Source organism: Battus philenor, unplaced genomic scaffold, assembly GCF_028537555.1.
Source record: "Battus philenor isolate CCGP_79_NKW_IND1 unplaced genomic scaffold, ilBatPhil1.0.hap1 SCAF_5, whole genome shotgun sequence".
NCBI classification, from domain to species: Eukaryota; Metazoa; Arthropoda; class Insecta; order Lepidoptera; family Papilionidae; genus Battus; species Battus philenor.
Genome location: NW_027181715.1, coordinates 9,168,061 through 9,182,730, shown reverse-complemented (window position 1 = coordinate 9,182,730; position 14,670 = coordinate 9,168,061). Strand labels below are relative to the sequence as shown.

General features: G+C 31.9%; 1 protein-coding gene across 1 annotated transcript in view; it reads left to right on the top strand.

Annotated features, from left to right (window-relative positions):
* LOC137929736 (cyclic nucleotide-gated channel alpha-3) overlaps positions 1-14,670 on the top strand; it is a 45,633-nt gene that overhangs the window by 12,724 nt on the left and 18,239 nt on the right. The window contains exons 3-4 of the mRNA XM_068772808.1: positions 3,047-3,234; positions 4,472-4,969. Of these exons, the coding sequence (XP_068628909.1) occupies positions 3,047-3,234; positions 4,472-4,969 (686 nt within the window). The remainder of the gene's footprint in view (positions 1-3,046; positions 3,235-4,471; positions 4,970-14,670) is intronic.

Genomic DNA, 14,670 nt, shown 5'->3' with positions numbered 1-14,670 from the left:
GTCGCCGGTTGGTAAAGGAATTGGTACTCGAGATGTCAAAATGATAATTAAAAATGTAAAAGAAAAAACTTTTAAAAAGGAACCGACAATTTAAACGATAACTTTAAATTTTATTTCTCTGTTTTCAGAACAGGGCATTATTTTTTTTTTGACGCATGTACTTACATATCGAGAGAAATTGTCTTATAAATATTTAACACCGATTGGTGCGAAACGGGAAATCACAAAAAAAATAATAATAACAAATTTCAAATTGAAAAGATATATACACATATATATTTAATTGAAGCAGTATCTATAGCAATATGGCCTGACTAAATATAAAAGATTTTTCATTTAAATAACATTTTGTACCTAAATTGCAATGAAGTCCCATTTTATAGATAATATCTTACGTCTGCGGCTTTGAGATAAAAACGTTGGGTTATTAGAGATGAAAGCACGATAAAATTTCCGCATGATAACAGATACCGAGCCGTGCCTACCGGTGGATTTTGTTTTGTTCGGAATAGGCCGGGAAGATTTTGTGCCAATTGCAGAGGCAAACGCTTGGCACTTCTCAATTGAAAATAATTCACTGATATCGAATTCTTTTAGCAAATACTAAATACTTTGATTAATTTTAATTCTAGTTAATTTAAATATCCCTTTTTACGCTTTAAAATATAGTTTCTCGTGTTACAAATATTTATCTTTTTAAGTCTGAAAATAGGCACTGATTGTCGGTTAGGCTTATACTGAGGTCTTTTCCCGGGAACCCACTTTATTTCTTATCACAGCATAGAGCGTCCGCGGCGGTCTCCCAAACCAGTAAAGTATCTAATTTATCTCGAGTCAAGGTGCTAAAGGTAACCCTTGAACCTGTACTAGAACAAAGTTATGGGACAATCATTATCACCGCTTTGCTATCCCCATCCGTTAAAATGTTCATTAGGCAAATATCGGAGTATAATACAATTTATATATATATACATTACTTTCTATACAAATAGATATAAATATGCATACATGTATACATAACCATTTTACATGAAAAAGGTATTAAATAAATAGGATATCCTTGCGTAGGTTATTAAAACATATGGCGCTAAAATCACGTTGTTAGAGAATTTTAGATGATGGTTTTGGTTGACTGATACGGAGAGACAGAAAAATAAGGTTGTGATACGAAAAGGAATCGGCAGAAAGTTAGCCATGCATACTCATATGATCTATAGAAAAGTAGTTACATACAGTTCAATTTCTTGTCTAACATTTATATAGACTATAAAATAAGATAAAGAAAACAAGTCAAAAATAAAACTGTTGACCTCTTTTCATGTGGTATTGGGTAAAATTTATACAATATTTATATATTATTAAGTGACTGCCATGAATACCATTTAAAATTTATGACTTTGTAGAGAATGCAAATCGTGAAACTATTGAAACTGCACTAGTCTTAGATAATGAATCTGGCATTGCCGGCACCACAATCTAGTGGCAAAGCTCCTTCCGCCGAGTTTCCGTGAGATTAATTGGATGTAGATGCCCGAGAACCTTGCGGCTTGTACACAGGTGTTTAATACGGATTCGATAATTTAGACGTGAACTTTATTACTATTGATTTGGAATCTACTTCACACATTTGAACTGATTGTTTAAAGCATAGTTAACAAAATAGATAAAACAGTATATGTTTTATTATTAAAGATTACAAATTCAATTAATCCATCCAATCGTATGTATATTTGCTATACATAAATGTAACATAGTAGTTACGGAAAGTTAAAAGTAAATGTTAAGATAATTAATTCATTATTTATATTATTTTATTATACATTTAAAATAATTTGTTGTGATCATTTATTTACATCACGACCGAAAACTGGAAGAGCCCAATTAGATAAAAACAAATAGCTAATATTATAATAGCACCATTAAAATAAAAATACGAGAGTTACAATCGCGCCCTGGTCTAAGAAGAGACAACAACAAACTGTGATGGGTTTGTTTTGTCGTCATCTTTACAGATATCTATAATACGGTAGCCAGAGCAATTAATTTCCAAGCTTTATTTTGATTTTAAACTGTAATAATTTTTTTACGTTTATTAGTTAAAGATTTATTCCTTTATAATTCATAGATATTACACGGGAATGTTTTGTAAAACCGTACACAGTTGTCCACGTGATTTATTAATTATTTGGACAATATTTTGAATAATCGTCGTTGGCTTATTCGATATATTTTTTTTTATAAAATTTTAATAAGCGTTACTTAAAAAACTTATCAAATATAAAGAGAAAAAAGGACACATTTGTAGTATTAGCACGTACTTGCTCTATCTTAAAACATTTTCACTTACATAGCACATACATATATGTTGTTGCTTATGGACAATATTCGATATTTGGTTCACGAATCGCCTTCTCTAGCAGTCACGTCTCGACGGAATTGATTGCCAGATATCTTATGAAAATATGTATAGATAATGTACGTACGTAAGTACATAAATGTATATATATATATATATGTATGTGTGAGTAGCGTTTAGTTTTATAACGCGTTTGGAGCCAAGCAGAACTTGAAAAAAAATTAGCTCTTCGTTCAGTTATGACAGAAAAATAGGAGTTGAGTATGAGTAATTAGTTGTACCTCTTGAGCGGTGCACAAAATTTGACGTCTTCTTTTGTACCAATACGAAATACGAATATGGAATACGAAAATTTGAAATGTTTCAAGTTTGTTATAATAACATGCTGAATACATAGCTAAACTTTGTTGTTGATGCAGTAAAATAAACGATAAAATATTAAACAACTGCTCTATGTGTGTTTTATCCGGCGCACATTTTAAAACTTTTGCGCACTAAATATGATTTCTGTATAAACTGGCACATTTAAAAGTTATCTATTTGATTTAGCACAAGTTAGCTCAGTACAGCGCACAGAATGAGTCAGAAAGTAGATTAAGAAAACTATTGCAGATTAAATTCAATGCAATCGAAAAGTTTTGGTATTGTTCGTGAATAACTTTGTTGTTTATATTGTTCTATTTGGTGCAGTGGGAGCAGAGGGGGCCTGCGGAGACGGTCGACCTACACCAGTGGGCGGTTACGCTCTGGGCCGCACTGGTCATTCGTGTTCGACCCAGCTGGACGGCTTTGCTATTACTGGTCCATGGTTGTTTCCCTCGCATTTCTTTACAATCTATGGGTGATTGTTTATAGGTTCGCCTTTCAGGAGATCAATGGTAAGTTTTGAAATATGTTAATCATCAATATATTTAAGTTAACGATAGTGATTTACATAAATTTATATACTCGTATTAAGGTAGCAAACAGTCCCATACTCAAACAACGATACATTCAAAAAAGCTTTTAGCACGATTTAAATAGTTTACATGTTTTGAAAAAATAATTTTTGGTTAAATGATATTAAATTACTTGAAAAGATGTTAAACGCACTAAGAAATTTTGTAATAAATAAATAATAATATAAGTGGTAAGAAAAATTAATACATTTAATAATTTGACAGATAAAATTTATGATGGTGTGTCCTTTGATCTTGTCATGAAGAATGAAATTTTAAGGGTAATTTGTTTAAGAAGCCGATAAAATAATAATAACAATATCATTATTAACAACAAAAAACGGTTTACAAATAAAAACTTTCACCAGCGACGTGTGGCGTCTGTCTTGAGTCATAATATTTTCACGAGTCTTTTTCAACTGTCAACACAGTAATTACATATAATAATATGATATGTTCGTGTGATTTTTGTAATCAGTGTATGTAGATAGATTTATTACAAAAATCATACATTGTTAGAAGAGACTAAATAAATTAAAAATGACAGGCAACACAAAACACGGTAATTGCATGGTTCTTTTTGGGAAAAGAAAAGTATTATGTATTTATATATATATATATTATGTGTTCTTTTGTCAACTCGGTTATTTACAATTCGATCTACTAGATCTAAGAAAATAGCAATAAAGAGTCTATTAACCGCGTAGACGATTTAAAATAACGTCATAAATTTAAAGTAAAGGAATTCCATGTATTTAATAGACGACCTTGAAAGAATATTTTCAGAGGATAAAAACTTAATTTTCATTCGATTTCTTATGAAAAGACGTTTTCATTTAAGACAGCAACCAAGATTAGCAGTAACGTTCGGGATGCAACGGCTTAGTGCACTCAGCGTATAGATCTCCACTACTTGTTTCGCTAAGAATTAAATTATTCATCTAAATAGCTTTTCTGAGTTAAACGTCTGGCTAAAAGCAACTACATTCACTGTTTATATACACTTCCAATGCAAAAGCTCGCGAGTATAATCAGATCGTTCTTTATAAACCTGTCAGAAATAAACCTTATCGTATATATAATAAAACTTTTATTTAGAAACGTCAATTTAAAACTGTCATTGATTACTATGTGGTTAGATAGAGCTACAAATTTATAAATGTTTTCTTTGTTTCAGGTGAAACGTTAATAGTGTGGTTCTGTTTAGATTATTTTTCGGATTTCCTTTACCTCGCGGACATTTTGTTTCATTTTCGAACCGGTTACCTAGAAGACGGAGTGTTACAAACGGACGCGGCGAAGTTACGAGCCCATTACATGAACTCTACCACCTTTTACATCGACTGCTTGTGCTTATTACCGCTGGACTTTTTATACTTGTCTATCGGGTTCAATTCCATACTCCGTTCATTCCGACTAGTAAAGATATATCGTTTTTGGGCGTTTATGGATCGCACAGAACGTCACACGAATTATCCTAATCTATTTAGATCGACCAGTTTAATTCATTATTTGTTAGTGATATTTCATTGGAACGGGTGCTTGTACCATATAATATATAAAAATAATGGGTTCGGTAGTAAAAACTGGGTGTACCATGACACGGAGACGGCTGACGTGGTGAAGCAATATCTTCAGAGTTATTACTGGTGTACATTGGCGCTCACCACCATAGGTAAGTATGTTTTGTTCTATTTCTCGTAAACCTTTATTAATAATTTCGGCCGTTGCCAGTAAACACGTGTTTGCTTGTTATGTATTCAGGGTTACTATAAACATGCGTGTCCAAATATTAACAATTTAGGGTTTTGTCCTCGAGGACTCCTACCGTTACATAATGAATTAGACTAAGAACTCATTTTAGTTTATGTCAGTTTTAAAGCGCGGGTTTAGCAGTGAAGCATTTCAAGCGAATTATGTTGAAAAGTAATTTTATAGCGAAATGAGGAATTAGCTTTCATAAGAGTGTTATTATTATTCCAATACAAAAGTAAAACTCTAAGACACTTAACTAACTAAAGAAACATATTTATCATCATAATAATCTTCATAATTTCTGAGTGTTTAAATTTATATTTCCTAATTACATTATTATTGTTTTATAATTACTTTTCATAGACGAAATTTCGTTAGTAATATTTAAAACAAAATATATTTTTTGTAAAACCATTCTATTAAATAGCTGTACATAATTTTGAGGGCCACATTTTACATCTAGTGAGGTTCTAAAGGAAACCACTACCGTGCTTAATCCCTTATGAATAAAGCGGGCATGAATAAAAACTCATCATGTTAATAATCACACGGAGAGGTATAAAATTGTAATCCGTATATCATGCGCCTTTCATTCGACCTGAAAATTGTGTACTCGTGAAAATTGCCATTATTTCCTCGAGGATGTCTCGTTAGCGCCAGCCTGAAGCTGCCGTTAAACTTGATAACCGCATAGATTGCGTGTCACCGTTTCATTATATTGTAACATATTCATCAAAATTCAAACATATAAATGTTACGATGATAAATTTATGTACCTAAATCGCTCACCATTAATTCACTTGTATATAATCAAATCTTTACTATGAACGTCACTGAAACAATTCAAAGTTTATAATTAAATTTGATATTAGATAAACGCGTGTTAAAAAAATTAATTCTCTTATATAAATAAATGGTTTGATAAAACGTTTCTATTAGATAGCCAGAGAATAACAAATGCAAAGGGGGAGAGAAAAGATTAGACTTTTGAAGGAGTAAAAGATTTTATAAGCTTCCATTATGCAAATGAAATTTAGAAGAACGTAAAATATTTCTTTGAGATCCTTGAAATAAGCTTTATCGCTGTCAAGTAGCCGTGATGGTGCCTCTTTATCGACAGACACTGTCGACTCGCTCATTTCGCTTCTCAAGTAGTCTAGGCTTTCTGTACAAACTATAACTAAGATTGTATACGAAATATTGTATAGGAAGTAGTGTTTGAGTGATTTATGTTATTAAAATATTACATATAAATTTTCAATATTTACAAAAGTACTCGGAATGATTCATTAATCATCTTCTCGTCCAATATTATTTAATGCTTAAAGACGAAGGTCCGCAGAGATGATTTACGGCACCGAACTGTGGCTTCTTACTTCTGTTCTTACTGATATGATCACAGCCACTCGACGAGCTATGAAGACGGCTAAACTCGGGCTTTATCTACGAGATCGAATCAGGAATGAGGAGGAGATACGTAGACGGACGAAAGAAACTTACAGCTCAGGAGATTAGCAAAAGAAAGGGCAGTGGACAGGCCGCAGAACAAATGGTGGTCGGGGTCTTGAGATTACGGAGTAAAGATCACGGACAGGCAAGTGCAGTTTAGGATTCACTCATTGGAAGACGCTGGATGCAGGGAGCTTCCAACCAGTCTTATTGGAAATCTATGGCGGAGGCTTGTATTCAGCAGTAGAGGTTCAAGGCGGAAATAAAGATGATAAATCGATAAATGGCTATAAATACAGAGTATGTGCCTGTTGAAAAACAAAAATGCGGCCTACGGTTTTAGTAAAATATATGAACAATTAGGTAATCGCTGTACTTTTTCTACTATTAACTGAAGAATTTATTATTCGTAAATAAATGGAATAAAGATAATTGAAGGAAATTTCACTTATATTACTAAAATAAGTTAGTCTAATAGTTTTATGCTTTATCTGGTTTTACATATTTTATTTTTTAAGTACAATTTTAATATTATTCACGTAATTAAACGGCATTTATGTTGCATTTATTATAAGATATTTATTTTTAATATTTATGAATATTGTATGCTTGTGTATGCTTAATATAAGGTGAGTGTAAGCATGTATTTGTATTTTTATTTTTGATATTGACTACCAGCTACGTGTTCTTCCTGTTTCACGTTATGTTGCCTGCAAGAAGTTGTCTTGAGTATTAACTGCCCATTATACTTTTTAGGTTATAATAACTCTAACTGTTTTTAATTATAAAAATATACACCGTAAAATATGACGGCTTTTGCACTTAGTCCTTGTACATATTAAACGTTGTGTAATTTTGTGATAAAGAATTCATAAAATTTAGTCGATGTTTGTTTCTCTAAATTAATTTATGTTGTTCTCACAACTAATGCCTGTTCATGAACATCGCTTAAATAAAAAGGTAACTCTATGTTTTTGTACTACAGTTATGTGAAATAAATTATTAATAGAATCAACCGAAGCCTGTACATTTTTTAAATCATCGTCTGTGATTATGCATGTTCATTGGAAATATTTAACTTTAAAAATTTCACATATATATCCATTCATCCTGTATATGAAAGAAATAAGAAGCAAAATTTCTATAAACAGAAATAAGAAGCTGCATGTTGCCTAACGAGTTTTCAAGAAATCTCTTCCTAAGTGAAACTTTATCTGTTGCTAATGGTGTCGCTTAACTCGTTCACATATTACTTCACGTTAATGAATGTTTAAATGTTTGCATTACATCACGTACTTAATTAAACGTCGATTTAATTAAAGAAATACTCTTTATGGCGCGGGGCGTGCGTGCTCTCGACATATTGTGCAATTTGCACGCCCTATCATGATATATTTATTTCCGCGATACATGATATTTTTGTTTTTATAAATGATTAATTGTCCACATAATGTTTGAATATTAATAGAAGATTTTATATAAAAAATGAAGCTTGAATTTAATTCCTTATGTATTACAATATAATCGATTCTAATTTTAGTTATTATTTGACTTAATTTTTAATTATTAATTTATTTAATGTTAGGTTCCAGTTCGCGTAAAATCCTTCCCACGGCATGCCCCGTTTCTTTGTCGTTAGGTCTGTTTCGCCAGCTTTTTACCTGCGCTCGCTACAAGCTCAACGAATTTTGAGTATCATTTAATAAAACGCTTGTACGCAGTTTTTAATTCATTGTATTGTTAACGCACTGTGTTTGTATATTTTATACGAAGCAGTTTATGCACTGGTCTTATATTTTAATTACTTCACATAGTTTTATAGTACCGAAAGAAAAATTAATACCGAATACGATATTAATAATGGCACAGTTGCAAGTAGAAGATATAAAATTTTTTAAATATTTTTTTATTGTTATCTGTTTAATAATTTTATATGTTTTCCCCCAATTTAATAGCTTCAGATGTCAGTCCAACAACTATTTATTAAATTTATACTTTGACGTTGCAATGACGTTTTAAAAACAGAATAGCGAATGAATTACTTACAAGATGCTTTTAAAAGTATTTGAATAAATAGAAAAGTCGACTTGGGCGTATGAGCATGAGAGAAAGCTGTACGGTAAATTCTCAATTATCAATGATGTGTCATTATGCCGTAGGAACTGCTTGCTACCTTGTAATTAAATTTGAAATATGTTTTCTTTTCAATGTTACGATATTTGGTCTCTAATTGAAACAATAATCTTTCCTAATGTCTCGTATGTGTAATATATATCTGACTGATACACATCACATCTTAATAATAGCGCATACGGAATTGATAATTTAATATTAACCAAAGGCATTAAGCTTCTCTGTGTTAGAATATTCTAGTTAATGTTTTGAAATGTTTCCAATGTGGTATTATTTCGTGAAACGAGCCGTGCAGAGCCCTCGAGGTTGATCGATTTTCCTTGTATAGCTATGAACTTTGAACAATATTCTTTTTTTTGTACTTTCTTAGAAGTATACGCTTGAGTTCATATTTATGTGGTTTTAATTAGTATGATTTTATGTAAAAACACCAAAACACATGAAGACGAAGGTCTTTATCCAGTGTTGCTGGTGATGATTTACGTATCCGAAACGTAATCGCTTACGATAGGCCTTATAATAAGTTCATCTAGAGAGCAATTGGGTGGGCTGTGCTTGGATTTTTGCTGTGAGGTGGAATCAGAAATTAGTAAATCCGCAGAAGAACGAAGGTCACCGACGTAGCTCAAATAATAGCACGTCTGAAGTGGCATTGGGTGGGACACATCGCTCGTACAACCGTCGGCCGTTGTGGCCGACAGGTTCTCGAGTAGCGTGTGGGTGACAATTAAGTTAAGGTCGCACAAAGTCGCTGGAGGGGGGGCAGGACAAGACCTGTCATTGTGGCGATCTTGAGGGAAGCCCATGCCATGCAAGTGTGTATCTATCGGCAGCTGATACGATTACGTCAGACGTATGCACTTTTAAAAATAAAATGTAGTGACTATGATTTACTATTATGTAGAAATGAAATAATTATTTAGTTAATTTGATGTATAACCTCGCCTGTTCAGCTAGGCATGCTGATCTTAAATATTTAATGGATTAATTTATTAATTAAATATTAATAAATAATTAAATAAATAATTATTTGTTAACATTACGGTATGTAAGTCACTCACGTAATGGTAATATCCTTTATGAGCGTGACAAAAACGTGTTACAGACTCTTTATTGGCGATAGCTTTAGATACCAAGCTTGCCAAACGTAAGAACTGTAATTAACATTAATGGGATCCATACGGTGACACATGTTAAATTACGTGTGATGGAAGTTAAGAAATAATAGTTAATATATTCGTATTGAATTTGTGTATACAACGATATGTATACTATATTACTGCTAGCATGACATTAACAGTTAATATCAATAATTTATATATTGATGCATAAATATCTAATGAAAAGATCCTTTATTACTAAATTGAGAATTAGATTAAAAATGTTATTACTCTAATTGTTTTATTTTTGTTTACAACGTAAAACGTGGTCCATCATTTTGGGCCTCAATGGCCAAGTCCACGTTGCTCAACGAGACAGCAAGAGGTCTGTGTTCAGTATTTCTTAACGAGGTCGAATCAGAAATGAGGAGATCCGTATATGAATCAAAATAACCTTGATAACAAGTTGAATTGACAGTGGGTAGACCATATAGCGCGTTGAATTGATGGCCACCGAGGCATTTAGTTTATGGAGTGAACACCACAGAACGGCAAGCACAGCTTAGTACCCACATAGTGGACAGACGATAATTCTGAGTTCGTCGGAAGACGCTGGATATAGGTTTTTTTTTAATGGCCCCTGCTATGGGGGCCTCTCGTACCCCTAACTTATTGGGATCAGGGACTTTATAATTCAAAATTTTTTTCAGTATTTTCTTTATTAATCACTCTCTTTCACGGCTCACAATATCTTCCATTCTTTACTTTCGTCCTTCATAATATCTTTCGTTTTGCTCTTTTATACCTTCTTTCTTTCTCTTAATCTAAGGTGGCTAGGTACATTTTTTTTATTTATTTATTTTGTTCTTACATTTTATTTTTATCAGCTAGATATAGGTTGCAACCGGTTTAAAACAGGTACACTTGGAAACCTATGCGGTACGCCGATATCCAGCCAAGGATGTCCTAAGGATAAAATTACTATGATGATGGCTCAATTGTTTTTATTCTTGTATTGACGATAGGAACGGTTTATTTATCTTAATTACGACATGTAAAAAAATATAGACAAGAATATTTGCTATACTTTATTTAAGTACTTAGCGTATATGAAAGTTGATATATTCTATATTATAATGTAGTGTGGCGAGAATGGATGTGTTTGCCGACCCCTCCGTCGCCGTCATCGCTTGAGAGGCGATCTGTCTTCCGACGCCCTCTTTCATCCCATTGTGCGAGTTTCCACATCTAATATCGTTTATTGCTTACCAAAATGAGTTATGTTTAAATTACAGTTTGATGTGCTCTCGCTTGTATTAAATTGTAATAAATGTCATGTACTTTAAATTAGTTGTGGTTTCGTTTATTTTTATCATATTTTTCGATAAATCCCGTATATATTTTGAAAAATTTAGTGAATTGTATTTCATTGCATGAACATCAACATTTGGCAAAGTAGCAAAAGTTTAAAGAAAATATTCGAGTAGTGTATATAAAAATTATACGTATACATTTTTCCGTATAATTCAGCATTATATACAATACACATCAACAACATACGCTACAATAGATTTAAAAGCGTCACGTAAGATGTCTTTGATGCAACATAAACCGGAGTAAACTGAATTCTACCTCTCGATATTAATTTACAGCGCGTGTTGCCGGGGCAAAGACAATCTGTGCGATGTTACGTTAAACAAAGCCTTGCATATTATTCGTTTATCGCTTCGACGGGCTTTTATATCGCAGTCCAATTATAATGTTACGATCCAATGAATTGACACCTCACACGTACGAAATAGTTTGTTTATACAACGGAAATTATGGGTAAGGAACGATGGATATTATTAATGATGGGAATTACGAGCGATTATTTTATAAAATAACTATAATTTTACTACTGTCTATAAAATCGATAAATTATAAAGCATTAAAATCGATAAATTCTTAAGTGAAAATCGAACAAGTGGTCTCTGGGGCCCTAAGGTTCTGAAGAGAATAGCACGGACTTTCAAGCATAGCATAAGATGTCCACAAAAGCATATTCAAGCATAGCATAAGACGCCCACAAAAGCATATTCAAGCATAGCATAAGATGTCCACAAAAGCATATTCAAGCATAGCATAAGACGTCCACAAAAGCATATTCTAGCATAGCATAAGGTAATTGAAAGACGTAAGATGCAGGCCGCTTTCAACTGGTCCAACTGGAAATCTAAGGAGGAGGCCCAAATCCAGGAGTTAAAGTCTTACGGTTGAAATAATGATGATGATACTTATAGCATACAAACTGAGGAAAAAAACTGCTTTATGTCGTATTAAAATGTGAATAATATAGACATCGATATTTAAATCTTTAATGTTAGTTTTTATGGTCCATGAAGAAATTTTATAAGTTTACATTATATTGCTCTAAAGAGTCGTATTACGTTAATCGAATTTGGAATATTCTCTTCAAATAGAATCGATATTAACAGAGTAACTTGGGTATTTTGTAATAAACAGTAATGGATTATGTGGCGCACGCAAATTGCTTTCAAGAGATAAGGTTTCTCAAAGTAGAAGATATTACAAAGTTACAAACTAGAAACTCGTCCTCGGTTTCCAAGAGAAGAGGTTATTTAGGATAAACCATCAGTGGAAATAAGTGTTTACTCCTTAAATGACTTACATTAACTTCATGTTATTGTTATTTTCAGTTAAATTTCTTAAGATGTAATTTCGCTGTTCTAACATTAAAATAGTTTTCGAAGTATACGACATTAAAAATAATATCGATACATTTTAATGAAATATATTAAATTTTTATTTAATTGATTTGATTGCTAGAGGTAGAGGCCGAAAAGGGCAGTTTAAAATATTTTCACGTTAGTTTTCAAGTTTCTTGATGAAAATTTACGTTGATGAACACAAATTTAATTTTTTTATGTTGATTAATGGAAGAGAATATACAAATTTAAGTGTCACTTAATATTTGAGAGATGTTTTGTTTATTCTGAATTATTTTTAAATAAACGTTAACTACATTTTCTAATAAAGATTTCTCTTTAGGTTATTTTTTCTCGAAATATTTTAAATATATTCTATATTTTGAGATATATTTCAATTCATTGCAATAATTGGTCATGGGGTTTATATAACGTTGAAAGAGAAGTTATATGAACTTCTTAACGAGCTCCCCGACGCACGGAAATGTCCCGGAAATGCCTTAAAAGTGGGCAAACATTAAACAGTCGTCCGTGCGGAACTGTTTGAACTTCGTAATCGTTTAGGCCATTGGCGCACCGCAAAACTGACGCTTTTGCACCACAGGCGAAGCCTTCTTACTATTATAAAGGTAAGCAATATAAAATCTTGTTCTTTATTCCTCCTGTAGTTGTAGTTGTTTACAGAAATGATGTTCTTCATGATAATAAATGCATTATTTACTTAAGTAATGTAAAGCAAAAGTTTTTTTTTAGATCTACTTATCAGAAAAACTCTAATTCACAGCACAGTAAATACTTTTATTCCACTTTTAATATCCTTTTAAGCCAACTAGCATAGTTTACACTAGACAACTTATCACTTCGATAGTTATCGAACGAGTGACCAAGCTCCCGACTCAGTAATCAAAACGCTGATTCAATCCCACCACTCTCAATCCTTTTCCTGGAAGTTGTCACAAAAGAGTGACGGGGTCGAGTAGCATTGCCATTTAAGAAAAATAAAACTACCTTTCATAAAATTATTATATACCTTAAGGTTTGTATAAAAGCATATGGTTTTAAAAAATAAGCTTGGAAAAAAAATTGTCGCTTTGAGAAAAAATTGTAGGCTTTATTAAATATTGCTTTTACTCTAACATCTTTATCGAAAAGCTGAATGTATATAAAAGCGTGTTGAATGACCATTGTGTAATGGACGTTAATGGGGTCAATATCCAGGCTAAGTTCGTAAATGCCAGCGGTCATGGACATTAAAGGTCACCCGAGCTATGTGAACTCATATCTACGTTAGGTGTTATTCTGAGAGCTTTATGAGCGGTTGACAAAGGCATTGCTAAACAAACTTCCCTCTGTAGCTATTGCTCTGTACCCTTTGGCGTCCTTTACTTACATAATTTTAAAATGGTTTTATTAACGACCAGTCATTTATTTTACATTTTGGTATAAATATTCTAAGATTTTTTCCATTGTTTTTTTTTCGTAATGTTTTGTTAAATATTTTATGTAAAAGTTATAGTAGGCTTTCAATAAACTTGTATACCAATATAGATAATGAGAGAAAAAAATCGTTCTTCTATTGCTATTTGCCGACTTTATTAAAATTATAATCTTTTAAATGGTGAAGCATTTTATTGTTATATATAATTTTAAAAACGTAAATCCATTTTAAATTATTCGCAATCCAGGTGTGTCGCTCGGATTAATTACGTGTAAAAATTTTTGCGGGTTTGTTTAAAATTCATTGAAAGGCTTACTGCTTAATCCGTCACAAAACAAAATGCTTAATAGAGATTTTTTGAGGGTTTTTATTTATATATTACGTGTATGGTGGTTATTAAATGCATTTAAAAGATTTTATTAGTACTGACTCTTTTTTTTATAAATAACAGTCGTAGTTCCTTGAAATGTTACCTGTGTCAAATTATTATAATTGATTTCTTTTAAAACAACAGTAAGTAGAGGAAATTAAAATTTAAAATACTTTCAGCATTTTATAATACATATATGTCTTCAATTAAGTTTTGTGTATAACAATTTAAAAATGTGTCACAATATAATATAGAGATTTAATACTATTCGTCTGAAAGTTCAATAAAGTGGCTGTTCTTTATTTAAACATTTTCTAATGCAAATGCCTACGGATATTAAATATTCATGTATTATTAATGCAATTAACAACTTGAATCCATTGCAAGTAAATATTTGAATTGTACTGTTTCGAAATAAATTCC